General features: G+C 34.4%; 1 protein-coding gene across 2 annotated transcripts in view; it reads left to right on the top strand.

Moving 5' to 3' along the window:
- The window catches only part of MED13 (mediator complex subunit 13), a 92,214-nt gene extending 68,528 nt beyond the window's left edge, over positions 1-23,686 (top strand). Inside the window, exons 18-30 of one of the 2 annotated variants that reach the window (XM_057714333.1) lie at positions 1,039-1,262; positions 2,886-3,075; positions 3,967-4,423; positions 7,682-7,901; positions 8,792-8,983; positions 9,176-9,399; positions 11,090-11,232; positions 11,727-11,885; positions 12,003-12,188; positions 13,890-14,038; positions 15,758-15,931; positions 18,555-18,655; positions 19,014-23,686. In XM_057714333.1, the coding sequence (XP_057570316.1) occupies positions 1,039-1,262; positions 2,886-3,075; positions 3,967-4,423; positions 7,682-7,901; positions 8,792-8,983; positions 9,176-9,399; positions 11,090-11,232; positions 11,727-11,885; positions 12,003-12,188; positions 13,890-14,038; positions 15,758-15,931; positions 18,555-18,655; positions 19,014-19,146 (2,552 nt within the window). In that variant the 3' untranslated portion in view covers positions 19,147-23,686. The remainder of the gene's footprint in view (positions 1-1,038; positions 1,263-2,885; positions 3,076-3,966; positions 4,424-7,681; positions 7,902-8,791; positions 8,984-9,175; positions 9,400-11,089; positions 11,233-11,726; positions 11,886-12,002; positions 12,189-13,889; positions 14,039-15,757; positions 15,932-18,554; positions 18,656-19,013) is intronic. The other variant, XM_057714334.1, reaches the window with a different exon arrangement.
- Positions 23,687-24,584: the final 898 nt, after the last annotated feature.

The raw sequence follows: 24,584 nt of genomic DNA, 5'->3' as shown, positions 1-24,584 counted from the left end.
TTTTGAGGGTAGATTTCCTGGATTCTAATCCCACCTCTGCCCGTTCTTATGTAATAACTGAACACGTTGTTTAACTTCTCTATTCCTGCTTTCTCATCTCTAAAATGAGGTTATTTGTATCTGCCTCATGGTTTTTGTGAGGATTAAATGGGTTAATATATGTAAAGATCTTTGAACATTACCTAGCACATAGTAAATGTTATAATTGTTTGCTATTATTTTAAATTCCTTGCTCTTTATGAGATTGAGCATCTTTTTATGGATAAGAGGTATTTCTGTTTCCGTGAACTTTGTTCATATCCTTTACCCATTTTTCTGTTAGGATGTTGATCATTTTCTTATGGATTTATAGGTCCCCTTTCTATGGTAAGGAAGTTAACCTTTTGTTATATGCATTGCAAATCTTTTTTCCAATTTATTGTTAATTGTTTGGCTTTGTTTATACTGTTTTTTTCATGCCAGAATTTAAAATTTATATTGTCAGAGTAATCAGTTTTTAAATGGATATTTTTTACATCATGCTTAAAAGGCTTTCCCCAGTCTAAATTTATTCCAAATAAAGTGATGACGATATAGGTGAAGGGGTTTAAGAGGTACAGATTTCCAACTATAAAATAAATAAATCAAGGGGTTGTAATGTACACATAGGAAATGTAGTCAGTAATATGATAACAACTTTGTATGGTGATGGATGGTAACTGGTCTTATTGTGGTTATTTCATAATGTATAAAAATATCAAATCACTATGTTGTGTATCTGAAACTAATATAATTTTTTTAAAAACCCTCCCATATTTTCTTTTGTACTAATAAGTTTTTTGTTCAAATTAATTTCTTTATATTTAAGTGAAGGATTAAGTCACATGTTTTGTAAAGATCAGTTAGCAAATTCCTGACTGTAAAAGTCTCAATCACTGGCTTTTAAGTATTTTTGTCTTTAATTAAATATTTTTACTAATAATAATGACTTCACTAACTCTTGACATTTAAATGTTCCTCTTTTAAATCTTTTCTTAAAATATGTCTTTTCTTACTTAGGAACTGATGAATCCCCAGAACCACTGCCAATCCCCACGTTTTTGTTGGGTTATGATTTTGATTTTCTGGTGCTTTCTCCATTTGCTCTCCCTTATTGGGAGAGACTTATGCTGGAACCCTATGGATCTCAAAGAGATATAGCTTATGTTGTACTATGTCCAGAAAATGAAGCCTTGTTAAATGGAGCCAAAAGCTTTTTTAGAGATCTGACTGCAATATATGAGGTAGGTGCTTAAAAAAAGGTGTCATTTTAAAACTACCTTATGATTTGTATGTTTATATATAAAACATACTGGACATTTCAGTTGATTCATAAAGAATAATAATGATGTCAGACTAGATGTTTAGTTCGCATACCAGCCAGTTACATTCTTTATAGCTTTGACCCAGACCCTCTGTTAGATGTGTGCGCGATGGGTCACAGTGGAAATTGCTGTATTGGAGGAAAAACATTGAGAACACGTATGTCCCATTTAAGATACTCTTTTTGTGAAACAAAGGGTAGCATTGTTAAATAGCCAGGAAAAAATTACATTTATAAAAATTCTAGTCTTAATTCTGTAGAACCTCAGGTGCTGACACCAGGCCTTACTTTCCTCATGTGTAGAATGAAGCTATGATAGGCCACTCTAGGATCCATTTTATTTCTGAAATTCTTGGCTGATCTTTTAAGTTATAATTCTCATGTTGTATCTATAATTGAGTGCAATGATTATAAATTTTAAGTACTCTGGAATATAAAGTCTTACTTCATTTTATAGTCGTTCCTGAGTATCCTCGGGGTATTGGTTCTCGGACCCCTTGCAGACACCAAAATACATGGATGCTCAGTCGTACGTAAAATGGCATAGTGTTTGTATATAATCTGTACACATCCTCCCTTATACTTTAAATCATCTCTAGATTACTTACAGTACCTAATGCTGTATAAGTAGTTGCAGACATGGCAAATTCCAGTTTTGCTTTTTGGAACTTTCTGGAATTTTTTTTTTTTTTTTTGATTCACGGTTGATTGAATCTGTGGATCAGAACCCAAGGATACGAAGGGCCGATTGTATCTTCCTTTTCCCACAAATGCTTGGAAATCTGGTCTTTTAAATTTAGTTTCTTTTGCAGTCTGAATCGTTAGTTTGTGCTGGTTTAGCTCCTCATTAATGTTCTATGTAATTGCAAGGTATCTGTAGTGTGTTTTGTAAAAGTAAATATTTTCAGAGTGTTATTTAGAATACTTGTCCTGCAAAATCTTCCCAGAAAAAAGTTCCATAGTTAGGTTTGGGGGAGACGTGAATCTATTTATCTTTTAGAGATTCACTATACATGTTAGATTATTAAAGCCTTTGAAAGTCTTTGAAAGCCTCTGAAAGTCTTTTGATTGTAAAGAAATACTTTGTCTAAATTTTCTTAATCCAGTGTTGCAAACCTATTTGAGATGGGGCTTCCTGTAACAAACATTAGTGGCCTGCAGAATTGGAGGGTGAACTGGATATATGTATTTATATACATGAATTGAGATAGATATACAATTTAAAATGGCTGCATATTTATGCTCAGTTATTTCTGTATTCTGCAAGTTTTCGTTACTCAAACTACATGGCTCTAGTGCCACTATTATTATCTAGGTGTTTTATTTCATCAGAAATATTTTAATTTTGATAGAAATTTAGTGGATTTCTAATGTAAACAGTAAAAAGACCTATGGCACCATTTCACCCTTGATATTTTTATTTCAAATGTTAATTATAAATGATAAAGCTTATTTTTAAATAGCTTAAATGCATTATTTTATGATACGTACTAAAAAACTATAGCAAGCTCACTAATTCTAATTTCTGTATGTGTATTTGTAGTCTTGCCGATTGGGTCAACATAGACCTATTTCTCGACTGTTGACGGATGGAATCATGAGAGTTGGATCTACTGCATCCAAGAAACTATCAGAAAAGTTGGTAGCAGAATGGTTTTCTCAGGCAGCTGATGGTAACAGTGAAGCATTTTCTAAACTCAAGCTTTATGCACAAGTCTGCAGATATGACCTAGGTATTGAATTTGTATTTATTGTATAAGGCCAATTTTAGCAAAGTATGACCTAGTCCACCAGCTTTTTGTAAATAATATTTTAATGGAACACAGCCATGCTCATTTATCTACAGATATCTATGGCTCCCTCTGTGCTGCAAGATCAGAGCTGAGTAGTTGTGACAGAGACTGTGCAAAGCCAAAAATGTTTGCTATCCGATCCTTTACAGAAAAAGTTTGTTGATCACTGTGATAGGGATCCCATCAAGTAGGAAGATTTATGTTTTTATTAACATTAAGATTCTTGATTTTTCAGTGGTTTAGTGATAAAACAACTTGTAGTTCCCTCTGTAACACAGAGACTGTTCTTTGCTGGAATTAAGAAAATGACAGCTATTGAAGACTTGCTTTTAACACCCTTAAATTAAATATCAATGGGCTTACTTTCGACTTATTCCAAAGAGACACAGAATCAAAACATTGAACCTCATTAGGTGTTCCTATAATTTGAACTCCATAACATTCCTCCATTTTGTATTTAGTTAGCTCCCAGTATAGTCACTATTCAACTTGTGACCTAGGAACTTTTTGAATGGTTTAATGGAAATTTGCTAGATACTGTTATTTCTATTTAATTAATTATGCCTACAGAAGAAAATTTTATTAAATTTCATGGAAACCATTTCTTTATTTTGTATAAACTGGTTTACTTTTCAATTCCATTTAAAATTTGTTTTTTCACTTTCTAGGGGAAATAGAAAGCTAGTATTTGCTACACTGTTAGCAAGCCACTTAGGGGGAGGGTAATTACCAAAAAAGTATAAACTAGGAATTATTATTCACATAGTAGAGTAAATAAAGAACCAATCAGTGAAATAAAGAATTAAATATCCTGCCTCTTTTTGTCTTTAGGTCCTTATCTTGCTTCCCAGCCATTGGACAGCTCTCTACTTTCCCAGCCAAATTTAGTTGCCCCTACAAGTCAGTCTTTGATTACTCCACCTCAGATGACAAGTACTGGAAATGCTAATACTCCATCTGCCACCCTAGCATCTACAGCGAGCAACACTATGACAATGACTTCAGGTGTTGCCATGTCTTCTTCAGTTGCCACAGCTAACTCAACTTTGACCACAACTTCATCTTCATCATCCTCCAGCTTGAATAGTGGAATATCATCAAATAAACTACCTTCATTTCCACCCTTTGGCAGTATGAACAGTAGTGCTGTGGGATCCATGTCTACACAAGCAAGTACAGTTCAAAATGGCCAGCTAGGAGGGCAATCGCAGTCAGCTCTACAGACAGCTGGGATTTCTGGAGAGTCGTCTTCAGTTCCCACTCAGCCACATCCTGATGTGTCTGAAAGGTATCTTTAAATATACTACCTTTGCAAAAATATAAATACATGCTTCTTCTTATCTAAATAAGAACATAAAGCACCTTTGCTCTTATCCTCGAAATTTTAGTTTTTATGTGTATTTTACCTATAAAATTATAATGAAAACTCTTCATAAAGTCTTTATCATAGAATCTCAGGGGAGGGGATGAAGAACTTGAAAACCATTTAGTCTAACTATCCTGTCATGTTTGAGTCTGTTATGTGACATAACTGGCAAATAGATTTGCCTATGCAAATCACTCCGGTGGTTTAGAAGTCACTATTGAATGACCCTATTCAGAAGCATAAGAGTTGTACCGGGATTTGAATCTTACCTCTGCCATTTACTGGCTGTGTCACTTTAGGAAAGTTACCTGACCTTTTTGAGCATGTTTTCTTATCTGTAAGGTAGGAGCAATAGGATATAAGGTACATTATACGCTTTACAACATGCTTCCAAACACTTAAGTTATTTATTTATTTATTTATTTATTTATTTTTAAGCTCTTTATTGGAATATAATTGCTTTACACTCTTGTACCAGCTTTTGAGGTACGCCAAATTGAATCAGCTGTGTATACATATATCCCCATATCCCCTCCCTCCTGCAACTCCCTCCCGCTCTCCCTGTCCTGGCCCTCTAAGGCATCACCCATGATCGAGTTGATCTCCCTTTGTTATACAGCAACTTCCCACTAGCTATCTATTTTATATTTGGTAGTGTATCTATGTCTATGCTACTCTCTCACTTCGTCCCGGCTTCCCCTTTGCCATCCCCTCCCCCACCAACCCCATGTCCTCCAGTCCATTCTCTGCATCTGCATCCTTATTCTTGCCCTGTCACTGGGTTCATCAGTACCATTTTTTTAGATTCCGTATATGTGAGTTAGCATACAGTATTTGTTTTTCTCTTTCTGGCTTACCTCATTATATGTAGCCCCATTTCATTACTTTTTGTGGCTGAGTAATATTCCATTGTATAAATGTGCCACATCTTCTTTATCCATTCATTTGCTGATGGGCATTTAGGTTGCTTTCATGTCCTGGCTATTGTAAATAGTGCTGCAGTGAACATTATGGTACATGTTTCTTTTTGGATTATGGTTTTCTCTGGGTATATGCCCAGGAGAGGGATTACTGGATCATATGGTAGTTCTATTTTTAGTTTTTTAAGAAACCTCCAAACTGTTTTCCATAGTGGCTGTACCAACTTAAATTCCCACCAAGTGCAGGAGGGTTCCCTTTTCTCCACATGCTCTCCCACATTTATTGTTTCTAGATTTTTTTGATGATGGCCATCCTGACCAGTGTGAGGTGATACCTCATTGTGGCTTTGACTTGCATTTCTCTAATGATTAGTGATGTTGAGCATCTTTTCATGTGTTTGTTGGCCATCTGTATGTCTTCTTTGGAGAAATGTCTATTTAGGTCTTCTGCCCATTTGTGGATTGGGTTATTTGCTTTTTTTTTTGGTATTAAGCTGCATGAGCTGTTTGTATATTTTGGAGATTAACGCTTTGTCCATTGCTTCGTTGGCAAGTATTTTCTCCCATTCTGAGGGTTGCCTTCTTGTCTTGTTTATGGTTTCTTTCGCTGTGCAAAAGCTTTTAAGTTTCATGAGGTCCCATTTGTTTATTCTTGATTTTATTTCCATGATGCTAGGAGGTGGGTCAAAAAGGATCGTGCTTTGATGGATGTCATAGAGTGTTCTGCCTATGTTTTCCTCCAGGAGTTTTATAGTGTCTGGCCTTACATTTAGGTCTTTAATCCATTTTGAGTTTATTTTTGTGTATGGTGTTAGGAAGTATTCTGATTTCATTCTTTTACATGTTGCTGTCCAATTTTCCCAGCACCACTTATTGAAGAGGCTGTCTTTTTTCCATTGGATATTCTTGCCTTCTTTGTGAAAGATAAGGTGCCCGTATGTGCTTGGGTTTACCTCTGAGTTCTCTATTCTGATACATTGATCTTCTTTTCTGTTTTTGTGCCAGTACCATACTGTCTTGATCACTATGGCCTTGTAGTATAGTTTGAAGTCAGGAAGCCTAATTCCACCAACGCCATCTTTCCTTCTCAAGATTGCTATGGCAGTTTGGGGTCTTTTGCATTTCCATACAAATCGTAAGATTTCTTGCTCTAGTTCTGTGAAAAATGCCATTGGTAATTTGATAGGGATTGTGTTGAATCTGTAAATTGCTTTGAGTAGGATAGTCATTTTCACAGTGTTGATTCTTCCAATCCAAGAACATGGTATGTCTCTCCATCTGTTTGTATCGTCTTTGATTTCTTTCGTCATTGTCTTATAGTTTTCTGCATACAGGTCTTTTGCCTCCTTAGGCAGGTTTATTCCTAGGTATTTTATTCTTTTTGTTGCAGTGGTGAATGGGATTGTTTCCTTAATTTCTCTTTCTGCTTTTTTCATTGTTAGTGTATAGGAATGCAAGAGATTTCTGCGCATTAATTTTGTATCATGCTACTTTACTGAAATTCATCGATTAAAACACTTAAGTTATTTATAATGACAAAAGTGATGATGACAGCTCTCTTTATTCCTTTTATGAAGAAGGTATTCCCTTTTGATTTATAGGTTAACTTACCCTGAGCTTGGTTGTATCTTTCAGCTACCTGGATGCAGTTTTGCCCAGAGTTATATATGTGATTAAAAAGAAACTCTTAATTACCCAGCTAGATCCTTCCATCTTGAACATTTAAATAGATTAGGAGTTTTAAAAATTTATGTCACCATCAAAGAATGAAGCTTTATCACCATCAAAGAATGAAGCTTAATCACCATTGTAGTTATGAAGTATGAAACGAATGTGTATATTCTAAAAATGTAATAGAACATTGACTAAGTCTGGAAAATTTGTTTCTTTTTGGTCTCGCTCTGCTTGTAGCCAGCCTTGTGATCTTGGGCAGCTCCTTTAACTTATCTTTGTCTCAGTTTTATCACTTAAGCACTGAGCTCTCTGACATTTCTGATACCCTATGGTTTTAAGAATTCTCTTTCTTCTTTTTAATGCAAGACCTCTAATGCCAAGGGTCTTTGTACACTATCAAATTGTGAACTTTTATGGTTCTCTTTGGAGAGAAAGATGTCCCTGGTTTTGAGAATCTCTCAGCACCACTACCAACCCCCCCCAAAAAAAGGTGGGGAGAGGGTATTAAGAACCTGGTTTGATGCTATTCCAAGAAGGTATAGTACAACTTTTTCCCTAACTGTCTTATTTCTGCTTCAAATTTTAGCACAATGGATCGGGACAAAGTGGGCATCCCCACAGATGGTGATTCACATGCAATCACTTATCCACCTGCAATTGTTGTTTATATAATTGATCCTTTTACATATGAAAATAAAGATGAGAGCACTAATTCTTCTAATGTATGGACTTTGGGGTTACTTCGATGTTTTCTGGAAATGGTCCAGACTCTTCCTCCTCATATTAAGAGTACTGTTTCTGTACAGGTAAGAAGATAAATGTTACAAGTTAAATTTATTTAAAACAGTTTGATGTTGATAGAAGTTTCAAAGCTACTATTCTGTATCCACGTCAATTTTCTAAAAGCCAGCTTCTATTATATTTACTTTAAATGATATTATAATAGAAATCTTAGAGAGTTTATAAAAGACAAACTTGCAATCATGCCACAGTAATAATGGAGAATAAAAGGACTGTGTTAAGCCAGTTTGCAAGGCAGAAAGAGAGACACAGATGTAGAGAACAAACATATGGACACCAAGTGGGGAAAGCAGGGTGGGGGTGGGAGTGTGAATTGGGCGATTAGGATTGCCATATATAAATTACTAATAAGAAAAAATATCAGATTGTACACTTTAAATATATGCAGTTTATTGTGTCAATTGTATCTCAATAAAAGTACTAAAAAAAAATACTGCATTAAGTACCTTAAATGTTTCTCCTGTGTTACTTTTATAAACTGATTTTTAAGTTCATAAGCTTAAGTAGGAAAATCAAGAATGGACTGATATAAGCTAGAGTTCTAAATAAGACAGGTTACAAAGTAAAAGTAGAGAGGAATTAACCATATTGAGTTGTATGCAGAGAATTTGAATTATTTCTTTATAGACTACAACAAGACTGTGGCAGTCAGTGGCAGCAGTAATCAATATAACTGCTATGTAGAAATGTTTAAAGATTTTTACGTAGCTCATTAGTAAAATTGAGTATTCATTAAGAATCTGTATAATGAGAAGAAAATATCATTCTTTAGATTATCATTTTAATTAGGTTTTGTTTAAATTTTGTAATAAAGTTTTTAGAGTTTTATACCCATTGTTCTTTTTATTCTCTTGCTGAAAGTTTAATGTTTGTACTGTTTGCCTGTAATTCTTAGATTGTTCCCTGTCAGTACCTTTTGCAACCTGTGAAGCACGAAGATAGACAAATCTATACCCAGCATTTAAAATCCCTGGCTTTTTCGGCTTTTACCCAGTGTCGGAGACCACTTCCAACATCAACCAATGTGAAAACATTGACTGGTTTTGGTCCAGGTTTAGCCATAGAAACTGCTCTTAAAAGTCCTGATGTAAGTATGTTTTCCATTACCAAAGTTATTGAATGACTACATTTTATGATTTTATGCAAAACTAAGTGCAGATCTCTGTTTAGCCCTCATTTTCCAATTATCTTATAATGGGTAGAGATATATCTTTATTTTCAATAAAAGATTTTTCTGTGATTGTATGGTACCATAGTAACTTAATGTTTTATTTTACAGAGACCAGAGTGTATTCGACTTTATACACCTCCTTTTATTCTGGCTCCAGTGAAGGATAAACAGACAGAGCTAGGAGAAACATTTGGAGAAGCTGGACAGAAATATAATGTTCTTTTCGTGGGCTACTGTTTATCACATGATCAAAGATGGATTCTTGCATCTTGCACAGATCTATATGGAGAACTTTTAGAAACTTGTATCATTAACATTGATGTCCCAAATAGGTACTTTTATTTCCTTAAATGTATCATTGTATCATCCCGTTAAAAAAAAATTCATACACACACATTATGTTTCATTTTCATTGAATAGAAAACTGGAAGGTTATGTACATTAAAGTATTAACTCTTAGGATTGTGGGTGCTTTTCATTTCTTTTGTAGTGAATATTTACATTGTATAATTTAAGGGAATTAAAAATAATTTTGATTAATCTCTGTTGCATAGACAAAAGAGGCTAAAGCCCATATATTCTATGTAGTAAACCTTGAGGTAAACAAATTTTGAAACATGGAAGTAGAAAGCCATCTGCAAGTTAAAATCCAGTAAAGCATCCTAGAACATTTACTTTTCTTATATACCATCTAAGATACAGTCCCTAATAAAAACTGAGTTAACTTTGTTTACTAAAAATTTTATCATTTAAATGTTGAAGTGTCTTCTGAAAATGGTGGCCTTCTTTTTAGAATTCTTCTTGATAATAGTTGGGTATCATGACCAGTTATTCATGAAGGCTGTAACTACTAGATCACAACAGGTGAGCCTCATACTGAGTTATCACTTAATAGGCACTTCTAATAACATATTTCAGTGTTAGTGAACACTGTCTAAGAGAACCCGAAAAGTCCATGAAGTAATTTTCAATTTTCAGATTTGGTTTTACTCTTTATTTTTTTCTTTATTATCTAAACATTATGTTTTTTTTTTTAATAAAGTTCAGAGATTGGTTATTGCAGAAAAATTTAGTGATTATTTGGTTATAGTGGCACTGAAGAAACGGAATATAAAAACATTGATTTGTGAAGGATGAGAAAGAGAATAGAGAAGAATAATACCACCTTCCCAATACAAAGTTAGTGTATTGCCATTTTACTGAAAGTAGAAGTGAGATGATGGTTCAGAGGTTTAGCTCTGGAGTCAGAGAGATCTGAATTCAGTTCCCAATCCTGCCACTATTGGCTATGTGATCTTGAGAAAATTACTTTATCTAACTGAGTTATAGCTCAGTTTTTCTCAGGAGAAATTAGGAGGATAATTTTATCTGCCTCATAGGGTTGTTAGGATGAAATGAGGTATTACATGTAAGTTGATTGGGCGTACTGTTTGGTACGTAGTAAGTACTCAGTAAATGGTAGCCACTATTGCTGAACCACAGAGCGCTTATGTTATGTACTTGCCTGATAAAGGACATGCATGCAGAAAACACAGCGCTGTTCTGAGAAGTGTGGGGGTTTTTTGTTTGATATTCTTCGTTTTAAAGTATGAAGCAAGGGCTGGCAAACTGCAGCCCATGGGCCAAGTCTGGCCACACTCATATGTTTAACTTTTGTCTATGGCTGCTTGCATGCTGCAGCAGCAAAGTTGAATTGTTGAAGAAGACTCTTGATGGCCTGCGAAGCTTAAAATACTGGCCCTTTAAAGAAAAAGTTTGCCAGTCTCTGGTATAGAACAGTGTTTCTGGTGAATTTTGGTGGTTCGTGGACAATTTTTAAGTTTAAGTATATGTTTTAATATGTATTAAACAAAATATAAACTATCATGCCAAACCTGTGATTTTATATATGTTCTTAGGTCTTGTGTAAAAAATATCAGGCATTAAAATGAAGGGACCAGTTTTTCACAAATTTGAGCTCTTTTGAAATGTCATCATAGAAATTTTAGAAATATTTATGACTGTCTCTATTCTGTACAATAGGGCTCGTCGGAAAAAAGGATCTGCTAGAAGATTTGGTCTACAGAAACTTTGGGAGTGGTGCTTAGGACTTGTACAAATGAGTTCATTGCCATGGAGAGTTGTAATTGGCCGTCTAGGAAGGATTGGTCACGGAGAATTAAAAGGTAAAATTGTGCTTTTATTATTTAATACTTAAATTTCTATTTTACGATGATTCATATACTATTCAGACCATATCTAGGAATAGGTCCTGAATAAAATGCAGAGGTTATAAAAATCTAGTTTTTTGTTTTGTTTTGTTTTTAAAGAGGAACCAAATGGCTTAACTCAAATTTTAAAAGCACATATTGCAACTTTATATCACTTGGTACATGACAGCTACTATTCTTGTCATCTTCCATTTTTTTACCCCTTTGTGCTTATTATTCAACTCATCCTACATTCAGCAGGCACTAATTGATGTTGATGTACATTAAAGTTGGGGGGTTAAAAGATATATTGAATAAAATCATCAATAAGAGATTTTTGACTTGATGACTCTTGGGGAATACATTAATTTTAAAACCATTACGTTTTAACTTTTGTTCTATAGAGTGTTAACAATGCTGTTACTTTGGAGATTATTATTATTATTTTTTTTTACTGTTGATACCCACAGATTGGAGCTGTTTGCTGAGTCGTCGAAACTTGCAGTCTCTAAGTAAAAGGCTGAAAGACATGTGTAGAATGTGTGGTATATCTGCTGCAGACTCTCCCACCATTCTTAGTGCTTGCTTGGTAGCAATGGAACCCCAAGGATCTTTTGTTATTATGCCAGGTTACCTATCTTTAGTTTATATCAGATTTAATTCTTTATGCACTTAAGTTTCTAAGTATTATGTAAAATTGATTCTTCATTTATTAAAAGAGAAAATACCTTTCATTTTCTTTTCAGATTCTGTGTCAACTGGTTCTGTATTTGGAAGAAGCACCACTCTAAACATGCAGACGTCTCAGCTCAATACCCCACAGGATACATCATGTACTCATATACTTGTGTTTCCTACTTCTGCTTCTGTGCAAGTAGCTTCAGCTACTTATACCACTGAAAATTTGGACTTAGCTTTCAATCCCAACAATGGTAGGTGAATTGTTCTGTAAAAGTTTGCAAATATAAAGTAAACCTGGATTATTGTGGCTGATTATAGGCTGGATAATACCTCCCAAAACATCTGTGTCCTGTGAATGTTCCTGAAACCTGTGAATGTTACTGTATATGCCTCCCCTGCTGTGCCCCTCCCCCCCCCCCCAAAAAAAGACTTGCAGATCTGATTAAGTTAAGGATCCTAAAATGGAGAGATTATCCTGGCTTATTTTATGCAAGATCCCAAAATGCAATCTTACATATCCTCATAAGGGGAAGATAGAAATTTGACTATACACAAAAGAGAAGAAGGCCATGAGGTGGAAGCAGAGGAAAGCAAAGTCAGAGAGAAATGACTATGCTGCTGCCTTTGAAGATGGATCCAGATGCTGGAAAAGACAAGGATACAGATTTTCCCCTGGAGCCTCAAGGAGGAGCATAGCCCTGCCAGTACCTTGATTTTGATGTAATGATTAGCACTTTGATTTCAACCCAATAAAACTGATTTTGGACTTCTGGCCCCCAGAACTGTAAGAGAATAATGTATGTTGTTTCAGGTCAGTAAGTCTGTGGTAATTTGTTAAAAGTGCAACAGGAAACTAATACAACTGTTCTTTTACCTTATTGATATCAGAAATAGTGCTATGAATTATCCCATAAATGTTTACTTATTTTAAAAGGCAACATTTATCATAAAATATTTGTACAGGTTTATGTATGTGCTGCTGAGTTACCTCTACATAAACTTTGCAGATCATTTTATATTTTTTTGTATTTTGACTTGCCAAAATAATACAGTAATTTATAACTTTTCTAGATGAACTGATAGATTGCATTTTAGTAGAAGAGAAAATAAGTGATATTGCATTGTTACTCTGAGTTACCTTAGAAAATGGCACATCTCTAAAGTCACAAGTATGGGTATTAATTATTCTCCTTTTTTAGTGTGCTACACAGTATTTTGAATGTTTATTTAATAAAGACTTAAGGAATTAGTCAGGAATAGTCTCATTTTAAATACATTTTCATTCCTAGCATTTGTATTAGTTTCCTGTTGCTATTTGTAACAAATTACCACATGGTTAGTGGCTTAAAACAACACACATTTATTATCTTACAGTTCTGAAAGTCAGAAGTCCAAAATCAGTCTTACTGGGCTGTAAAGTCAAGGTATCTGCAGGGTTGGTTCTTTCTAGAGGCTCTAAGTGAGAATCTGTTTCCTTGCCTTTGCCAGCTTCTAGAGACCACCTGCATCTCTTGCTCATGGCCCCTTTTTCCATCATCTTCAATGCCAACAGTTTAGTGTAGTCACATCTTCACTGACTCTAACAGTACTGCCTCCCTCTTATTAGGACCCCTGTGATTACGTTGGACTCACTTGGATAATCCAAAATAATCTCCCTATCTCAAGATCTTTAGCTTGATCACATCTGCAAAGTTCTTTATGGTAACATATGCACAGATTCCTGGGATTAGGATGTGGACATCTTGCCGGGGAGGGGGGGGCATTATTCAGACTACCACATGCTTATTTATGCATAGTTGATTATTTATCTCCTAGCACAATACTTGGCACATGGTAGACATTCAGTAGATTTTGATTAAAGTAACTCATTTTGGTTAAAGTCCATTAACTCTCTCCTGTACATGACCATGGGATATGAAAAATGGAGTATTTTTTTTCTTCCTCCCATATAGATGGAGCAGATGGAATGGGTATCTTTGATTTATTAGACACAGGAGATGATCTTGACCCTGATATCATTAATATCCTTCCTGCATCTCCAACGGGATCTCCTGTTCATTCTCCAGGATCTCATTACCCCCATGGAGGTGATGCTGGCAAGGTAACCCTGTTATAAAAGTTTAGTTTATCTAAATGTCATTCAGTAACTTAGTAATGGATTATATCAATGAAATGAAACACTTTTTTTCCTTGAAAATTAGCAAGAACATTACAGCAGTACACTCATGTACTTCTACCTTATAGACATCAGTGCATTGAGTTGTAGATTATTAAGAGGGTCTCTAAGGTTCTGCTTTCTCAGACTTCGTACTTCATATTTTCTAGATTACTTGGCAGTAATTGTTGTTTTATATTAATAGTTTTCCTGCCACTTCACCATAGCTTCTACTCAGGTATAGGATTAGATTATCTGAGAATCAGTATATTACTCTAAGAGCTGCCATTCATATCAGGGCTGTGATAAGGAACATAAAGGAAATAATCTTCTCATAAGAACAGAAAAAACACTGACCCCTGTGGCCCCACACCCCCCTATTTTTAGCAGCTGTGGAAGCAGGCTGTCTTGTCCTGTTTGAACTCAAAACTAATTGGGCTTCGTTTGAATAACATGATTATTTGAATGAAATTATATATAGTAGTTATTTGATTATTGTAATATACATATGTTTACAATAAAGAAGGATCTTTGTCCGACCTTACTGTGCATCTTTTCCTCCTTTTTCTTTTTTAACTGGAAAGAAATGAGATTATGGGGAAGAAAAAGAAGAAACATATAAAGAAAGAAAAACATAAGGAAAAGCACCAGTAATCATACCACTTTAATAAAACCAATACTACTTTTTTTCTTTTTTTTTGGCCAAGCTACACGGCTTGTGAGATCTTAGTTCCCAGACCAGGATTGAACCCTCACCCTCGGCAATGAAAGCATGTAGTCCTAACCACTGGACCGCCAGGGAATTCCCAGAAACCATTTTTACTCTTAGCAAATTACCTTCCTTTCACATGTTGCAGCTTTCAAAAACTATGAGCAGCTTTTTATATTTTTTATCTTTGGCTGAGCGGCTTGCGGGATCTTAGTTCCCTGACCAGGGATGGAACCCGTGTACCTCTGCAGTGGAAGCGTGGAGTCCTAACCACTGGACTGCCAGGGAATTCCCTAAGCAGCTTTTTAACGTTGCATTGTTTCTTTACCATAATTTGTTATATCATTCCCCAAATGTTGGACAGTTAAGTCTTTTTTTCTGTTGTAGGTAATAATTGCCATGAGCATTTCTATGTATATCATTTTTCTTCTTTTTATCTATTTCCTTAAAATAAATACCAAAGAATGCATTGACTAAAGCACATGAGCATCACTTAATAGTTGTCTCTTCATGTTGCCATAATGCTTTCCAAAACACTATTAACGTCATTTTATAGATAGTGCTAGATGAACAAAGCTAAATTTAATCCACTTTTGGATTGGGGTGTGATGGAGGAATTAGTTGAGGGGGTATTAGGAAATAAGTTAGAAAGTTCAGTGAATCTTTTGTATTTTTCAGTCAGCTGCAAAGGTTTATACACACACACCGAACATGGGCTTGACATAATACAAACTTGTTAAATAGTTGGTATGTTCATTTCCTCATGCAGCTCTTAAAACTCATTAGTTAATGCTATTACTAATTATGATACATAGCAATTGACTTTTTAAAATATCCTTCAGTATTTTTTAAAATGAAGTAATAAAATAGACTGATTGCCATAAACCATTCTGTGTTTATAGCTAGTGCTAGCTATATCAAATGAACTAACACACTTTTAATTTTGTCTTTTTAAGGGTCAGGGTACTGATCGGCTACTTTCAACAGAATCTCATGATGAAGTAACTAATATTCTTCAGCAACCATTGGCCCTTGGTTACTTTGTATCAACTGCCAAAGCGGGTCCGTTACCTGACTGGTTCTGGTCAGCATGTCCTCAAGCACAATATCAGTGTCCCCTTTTTCTTAAGGTATTGCTATTTTTGTTGGCCAGTTCCTAAGTAATGCTAATTGACGGCTTAAGTCCCAAGAAATAGACAAGTGGCTTTTTGAAGTCTTGTAGCTTTTGTCTGAGGTCTTAAATGCATTGCCACATACAACTCTCTAGACACGATCACGAGAGTAATCTAATTATGAAACAATTCTAATTCTTTAGTTCATATTAAGTTTAAACTTTTAAATAACTTTAAATCGAATTTCTGGGACCCTTGCTCTTAATTATTTTCAGCTGCACACATAGACGTTTAGACCTGGTAGAAACCTGACATATCTTTAATCTAACTTTTTCATTTTTTCGGTGAGCATATTAAAAGTTCAGGAAAACTCATTTGTCCAAAGTCATACATTGGTAGTAGACTTAAGATTAAAACCTGGATCTTTTAATGATTATATAGTGTTATTCTTTGAATTACATCATACTGCACTCCTATTATGCCTCATTATTTTGGAAATTAAAGGATTCATAATCTTTGTAAAAATATTTGATATTTAAATCCACTTAGTAGCTCCTTAAAAAAGCTTTCTAGCTTTGTGTAAATTGCTGTGTTAAAACTATTGAGTGGTTTTCAAGTAATGAGATTCTCTCAGACCCATAGTGACTTATCAAAACAAATTAATTAGCAAGTGATATAACAAGGTTGAGATAAATCATAAAATGGTAAAATGGGATCTGAAAGCCCTATGTAGAGTTTGTTCCTGCTGCTATTACTATGATTCCAAAATAACAAATTAAGATTTGATTTCACTTACATAAATCCACCAGAAGTTGACAGATTTGTTTTATAAATCATGCTAACTTAACTACTTGCTAACTGATTTTTGTGTGTGTAAAGTTTAGTTTTTTAGGGTTATATTTTAGTGGGTACTTGAACAAGTAGGCTTGTTGCTATTAAATCTTGATTCCCTTGGCTCACATACTGCTGAGTCTGACATTTGCGATTAAGCAATAAATTGCTGTAGCACATTCATGAAGAATACAAGAGCTGTTGATCTGAATTGACTATTAGTGAGATAATATATTTAGAGTGTTGGCTAAGGTAATAGTTGTAGCATATGACTTTTCTTCCCCTTCCAGTCTATTCTATGCACAATGGTCTACACAGATCTAATTACAAGAACATATTCCCAAAGGGGTTTCTGCATCACAGTAATCCCTAGAGTTCCTACAAAACAAAGGGTTCTTTGATCCTTTAGGAAGTGCTGCATGTGCTTTCTGCCCACCGCCCCCCCCCCGCCCCCCATCCCCTTTGTTGTTACAGTACACATTAAAAGCTGTGAAAAACAGCAGCAAATAACATTATTTACCTAACATTTCCCAAACTTACTTTAATACACAGGAAGAGGATTGTGTAATACCTATTAATAGTGTTTCACAGAACATATTTTTAAGAAACACCACTTTATAAAAAGTCCAAGGGACTATCCAGATTCTTTTCTACTCAATATTTATTTGCAGAGAGGATAGTGTAAAGTGGTCATTCACCCTCAGATACAGTGTAACAAGATTAGGACTTCTGGTCTGAATAACCAGGTAAGGCATAACTTACCATAATTTTGTTCACCTTTTGTTTTCATACATCCCATTTTATTTCTATCCCATAGGCAATAAAACCATCTGGTCTGTTTCTCTTGGCTTGGGAAAAAATAGGTTGTTACCTAGATGATTAAAAAATCTTTTTATCATTGAAATTAGAGCACTGGTACTAATTACATTCATTGATTCGTAGTGATCTGTCACATGAGAGATTTTTGCTTATAACTCATAAATCAAGAGTTTATGGGCAGTTGAAACATGTATTTTTGGTTGTATTTCTGAATATACAACACAAGATTTTATACACATATTACAATTGTAGAGGAGAGAACATCTAAATATAAAATAGTACCTTTTACAGTAGTGTACAGAATGAGACCTATCAAGAATTTCTGCAGGGACTTCCCTGGCGGTCCAGTGGTTAGGACTCTGCACTTCCATTGCAGGGGGTGCGGGTTTGATCCCTGGTTGGGAAACTGAAATGTGAAAAAGAGTAGTACCCCATTTCACTCTTCATTGCCATACCTAAATGGGTGTGCCAGTTGTTACTAGGCCTCCATTATGAAATTGGGCAGAAGAATGCATCTGTGCACTACATTACTTATAGTGCTCACAATTCCACCAGCAGTGGCTCTGCTTAAGATTTATAGCTTTATAAGTAAAATACTTGCACGTGTTTACTTCTATTACTTTTTTCAGTGCTAGACCTAGGTTAATTTGCATAGTCTATGTAAACTAGAGACTGTACTCAGGTTTATCAATTTTGTTCTTTCTTAAACATTTACTTTACACATCTAGGCAGGTTACACTTAGAAAATAATTAGAAATCCTTTTTTTAGGATTATTGTGTGTTTTCAAAAACAATAAAGCTGAAAAAGTTTTAGGTTATGCATTTAAAAATTACTTATGTAATGAATTACATAAGAACAAACATGTTTATAGTGGCTCCCATTCATTACATAGGTCTAAAATATATTTCATCAAGGAAGAGACCTTAGGAGAGTCAGGTAAAACCAACAGATTTTTTCCATTTGGCTGACTGATTATCTGTTATTTTTTAGGCCTCTTTGCACCTCCACGTGCCTTCAGTGCAATCTGACGAGCTGCTTCACAGTAAACACTCCCACCCACTTGACTCAAATCAGACTTCAGATGTCCTCAGGTACAGCTCTTTTTACCATTGAGTTCTCCATAGCAACTTTGAAAGAATATAATGTTGATCCTTATCTATTTTTTTCATTTTTGGCAATAGTTTACAGTTGTGTACCCTTGGATTGCTAGATGAATTATATATCATTCAGAGTGAGTGGTTTTCTTTCTAACACGTGTAATCTACTTTTGAGAACAGTTTTAATAAAAATCAGTTTTCTTTAATCTCCCCAAGACTCTCTATTTCATACCTTCCACTTCTTTTTTTTTTTTTAAAGTGACTTTGAATCTTAGGTGCCATCATTGGAAATTGCTTCCAAGATTTACAGTGCAAGTAACTACATGACTTACATAGTTTACTTGCTTTTCAGGTTTGTTTTGGAACAGTACAATGCACTCTCCTGGCTAACCTGTGACCCTGCAATCCAGGACAGACGCTCATGTCTCCCAATTCATTTTGTGGTGCTGAATCAGTTATATAACTTTATCATGAATATGCTGTGATCTTCATTTGATGGAACTGTGCAAGAAAAGAACAAGGAAAAAAGATATTCGCTGCAAGATTAAGTTACAGTTATCTTCTCAGTGAAAGTCATTTGTGATGGGGTCTAATTCTTATTACTTCAACAAATATTGTTTTGATTTGGGGGGAGGGGCGATAACCCTGTTATTTTTCATTGACTATACTGAACTCTTTAGGGTGGTGACTGATCATACAAAACGTATTATAACATTTTCGTAGCAAAATTAACCTTTTTTTTTCCCAGTCACAGTATTTGTGAAAAGTAATGAGCCATAGTACCCAGTCATGTTAAATGAATATTAAAAGCATGGGGAAGGAAACATGAGGAACAATGAATTTCAACACATGGCTTCAGAACATCAAGATGTTCTTGTATTGGATTATAGTATCTAGTATTCAAAATGCCTGCATCTCTTATTTATTGTAAGTTTTTAAATGTATAAATTGTCTTATATTTCTTAACCTTTTATAAAAATTTTCCTAGAAGGTTTATACTGCCTTCTTGCTTTAAAGCAATTGGTCTAAAATATATGTAATCGTCTTAATTAAAAAGTTGCAGTAGGGTTGCTTTTAGAGTATTATTTTTTTGTAAGGGGGTGGGTGGGACAGTAAATTTGTATTGTCTTGATGTACAGTTTAATGGGGATAGAGGGGGAATAATGTCCATACCATTGTGTGTGGAGGATTTACAGCTAAGCTGTAGTTGCAGAGTACATGTACAGTAATGAAGTTCACTGTGTTTATAATTGAAAAGGTACCGGGTCTTACAAAACATTTTATATATCAATCACACCTTTACAGAATAACATGATGGCAATATACAAGTGATATTGTTAGGTGGTTTAACTTAGAATAAAATGAGAATTCTTCAGTTATATTTTGTACTATGGTTTAGGGTTTGACTAATATTTCAGGCCATTTCCAGTGAAAGAAACTTAGTTTTACAAGAAAAACATTTGCTACTGAATGCTTAAACTAATTTTGGTGTTTAATGTTACGTGCTTACATTTTTTTGTTGTTGTTTTAAAAGTGGCACATCTAGGCATGGGAATATTATTAATTATGAAAATTATCTTCAGGATCTGCTATAAGGTTGAAATTTAGCCCAGCTCTAGGCATTTTACAAATTATTTTAAAAGCAGTCACTCTTGATTGTTTGACTTTTTTTTTTTTTTTTTTAATTAAAGGTTGGGAATGTGTGTGAGAGTATGCATACGTATGGGTGTGTGTGTGCAATCAAACTGTGGTGTAAATAGATTCTCAGTGAATTCTGGTATTCAGACTATTCCACTAGTTAAAGAACCATTTTCTAAACTTAACATGTTTCCTTTTGCCTTTTTTATTTATTTAATTTTCTTGGTTTGGAGATGGCAGTCCCAAACACCAGAGTCTGTACTTTTCTATAACACAGCTCAGATTAAGGCAGGACATATGCCAAGGAGGTTCTCACCTCCCTAAAGAAGGGACTTGAATTTTAGGGACTTTAATTCACCCCTTCCTTCAATACAGCTTTCCCTCTTCTTGTTTGCACATGCCAAGATAACTGCTTTTATGCAGGCTTTATCCCCTTAAAAAATCCTTTCTACAGTGCTGCTCACAAGAGAGTCCAAGTTAGCCTCCTACCTGTGTTGCTGACTTGAATTCACAGTCGCCAAGTCTACCTGTCTTTCTTGGAAGCAGTTTAGTTAAATTCTGAATTTGTATGTTCACTAATTCTCTACAAGGGCAAAACCGATTGTATTTACAAAACTGTAATTCGGTATGTTTTATTGTTTTTTGTTTGTTTTGTTTTTTGTTTTTTCTAACTGAAACTTGTTTTGTAAATACTATATGCTTAGCCTAAATATCACTTTCTTGTGAACAGTATAATTTCTTCAAATTGTGTATATTAAAACATTAGCAAGTCTTGTTTTTCCTTTAGAGAAAACACATTTGGTGACAAAGCTCTTTAATCATTTCTTCAAAATTATAATGCAGTTGCAATGGTCAGCATATTTTGAAGTTAAAATTTAAAGATCACATCTCTGCATTTGTTCTTAAATTATACGAACACACTACAGATTATATTGGCATGTTCTGTACCTTAAAAAAAAACTTGTCTGAGATTTGAGGGGAAAGATGCTTATTTGGAATTTCTATTAAAACAGTATTTTTTATATATTTTGTTAACTCAATAGTGACTCAAAAATAAAAGCTATATTCTCAATTGTTTAAAAGCACTAGCCTGTAGTAACCATGCCTCAGTTTGAAAACAGATTTTTAAAAAAGTTATTCCCTGACAGTTTCTTTTATATGGAGCCATAAGGAAGGAACCCATTATACAATTCCTTTTTATCTGGGAATCAGGGAATAGTTCCTAAATATACAGGATTTACTGTTAAGGTTTTTTTTCTCCCCTTCATATATAAATTCACACTCAAATAGAAAATTATTAAATAGCCATTAGAAAAGGTCAGGAGACTTGTTTCAGAAGAAAAAAAATTAAGCCTTTCATGCAGAATGATGGATCTGACTTACTAATGTACTGTCACAGACAAGTATTGGGTAGTTTTGTTTTGTTTAAATAGGTAAGCAAAGTAATATACTCTATACCAGTTGATCACCAACACCTTGACTTCTTTGTTATAGTGCTAATGTCTGTTTTTTGTGCAGTTATCCATTACAAAGCAGGGTGGGAGTTGAATATTTTGGCATTTTAAAAGATTAGTTATATAATGTCTGCTTCCAGCCAGTGAGAAACATCTAGCCATACCTTTCTTATGCAAGCCATTCAGTTATCAGGACTGTGAATTAACACTGTATGAATAAATTTCTGTACACCTTATTGTTTGGCCAGAAGGCCACCAAGTGTACTTATATGTATGTAATCCTTAAATTTTAAAGTAGCTGTAATTTTTAAATCTTTCTAACTTTTCTTAAACCACTAAAATTAAGCTCTTACTACTTAGTCAACTATCCTCAGCTGTATTCTTACTCAATTGTCAGTATGGCACAGATTACTGTATTAAAATATTCTTCTTTCGTCTTCATATTTACCTTCTGAGGTAATTTTTTAACTTAATGTGTTACTACAAAGATTTGCAGATCTTTAATCAAGCACTATGTTAATACTGTAATATCAAAATACTATGTTGCATTATTTAAAATGTTCAAATTGAATACATTAAAAGGAAGTTTTTAAATGCTGTTGCATCATATAATTTGCTACTCATCCACTGTGGCATCGCATATCAACCTATTAATACATTTAATGTTGCATGAGTGATGTTTTGGTCTGGGTTTCCTCTTAAGAGTTTAGTGTGTCTAAATTAAGGAAAAATGTTTTTGACATACATTCTTTTTTGTCTCCCCCAACTCCTCAAAAAAATCTGCTAGAAATCTTAACCTTTCGATTTTCCTTGGTGTTTTAATGGACCCAGAAATGTGGTTTAAATTTTTATATATATGGGTTTTTTTTCTTTTTCTTTTTTTGTGGAGTATTAATTTAAAAACTGGATTTGGGACCTAAAATACTCCTCAGGTTGATGTTTTCATGAAGTTTTAAAATAGCTTTAGTTTTCAAAGTAAACTGGATTTGTGGACCTTAAAGTTACTGAGTTTAAACTACAAATTGTAATGTCATTACTGGACATGTCAGCATCAACTTTCTCAAAAATAGCTTGGTCACTTTATGAAGGGGCGTTTTAAAGTTGTTGTTTAGCAGTGACATTTAATATGGTCCAATTGCTTTTTTTTTTTAATGTGACAAAAAAAGAAGAAGGAACAAACACTATTGCTGCCGAATGCCATAACACTGAGTTGTACAAATTGTGATTGAGGAAATGAAAAGGTTTATACTTTTTAAAAAAAAAACAAAAACAAAAAAAAACTTCAAATGGAATAAATTATTCATGAAGCCTTCATTGTGGTGTCTCATTCTGTTGAAAATATTTCTATCTTAAATTTGTAAATAGTAGTCGTAGGGTTTTTATGTCACTTATAAATGAAAAGGGGCAACGTAAAAAACTGACTGATGGACATCTAACTTCTTTGAAGTATTTTATTTTTTAAAAGGTTTTAATCATACATCTGTGTATAGTGTACCGCAAAACTGTATATATACCTACATACTAATTCCTTTTAGGCTGATCCATTTGATATCAGTTTTCCAGTCTAAAGAAGCTAACTTCAAATATTTAGCACTTAGTTCTGTCCAGTTTTTTAAAATCACATAGATGTTTTTGAAACATAAGTGGTTTTTTATATTGTGTTTATTTTGTGGAGGTGGGGCGTGCTGCACAGCCTTGGGGGGATCTTAGTTCTCCCACCAGGGGTTGAATCTGGGCTTTTGGCAGTGAAAGCACGGAGTCCTAACCACTGGACTGCCAGGGAATTCCCAGAAATGTGTTGTTCACTTTTGAACAACCCACTGAAAATAGCTCTGCCCATTTTTTACTAGCAGCTGTTTAAAATATTTTTGTCTAAACTTAAGCTGAGTAAGGACAAATCCCAAAATTGTTGTGGTCATTTTAAAATCGTTTGTGAACAGCAGAAGTAAAAAAAAAAAAAAAAAAAAAAAAAAAGAATCCTTTAAAAGGATTTGTATGTTGTTGGAACTTTATCTTAAACTTTTTTCTGTCTGATGGTTTATATTACCTGTAATGTTTTTCTACCTTTAAAACAATTTAACCTTATGTATGACTAAAAATAACTGCAGGGACTTCCCTGCTGGCTCAGTGGCTAAGACTCCATGCTCCCAACTCAGGGGGCCTGGGTTTGATCCCTGGTCAGGGAACTAGATCCTGCATGCTGCAAGTAAAAAAAAAAGATCCCACATGTCACAGCTAAGACCTGGCGCAGCCAAATAAATAATACGTATTTTTAAATAAATAAATAAAAATAACTGCAAATCAAGCTTCTTTTTTTGGGGGGGGGGTACTCACTTGTTGCCCAACTCATAAACCCTTTCTTTACTATTTGTGATTTTCAGTATTGAAAATCATTCTCTGAAAAATCCTATTTTGAGTGGTTTACTGAAGGAAATGATTTTTTTCTTCAATATTTGTTAAAAATTCAAGCTGCTTAGAGATAGACCTGTTCCCTACCTTCGGCAAATACACTTTTTACATCGTGACCCACTGTGCTACATCATGGCAAAATCCAAGACTTGAAAGTTCAAGATGCTAGTGAATCCCTGGGAATATTTTCTTGTAGAACTTCTGCCAAGTTCTCCATATGAATTAAGAACTACAGATTGAGAGGTAAAACCGTGGAATGTGAACATTTTGAAATGTTCTACAAGGAATATATTGCACATGCAAGTGATCTTGACCCCTTGATATCAGTAGCATGTTATTTACATAAGCGTGCAGGCATACTTCATTTCACTGTGCTTCACTTTATTGCACCTGGCGGATACTGTATTTTTTACAAATTGAAG

Source organism: Hippopotamus amphibius, chromosome 17 (assembly GCF_030028045.1).
Source record: "Hippopotamus amphibius kiboko isolate mHipAmp2 chromosome 17, mHipAmp2.hap2, whole genome shotgun sequence".
NCBI lineage: Eukaryota > Metazoa > Chordata > Mammalia > Artiodactyla > Hippopotamidae > Hippopotamus > Hippopotamus amphibius.
The sequence above is the reverse complement of the archived record's forward strand: the minus strand, read 5'-3'. Positions and strand labels throughout refer to the sequence as shown.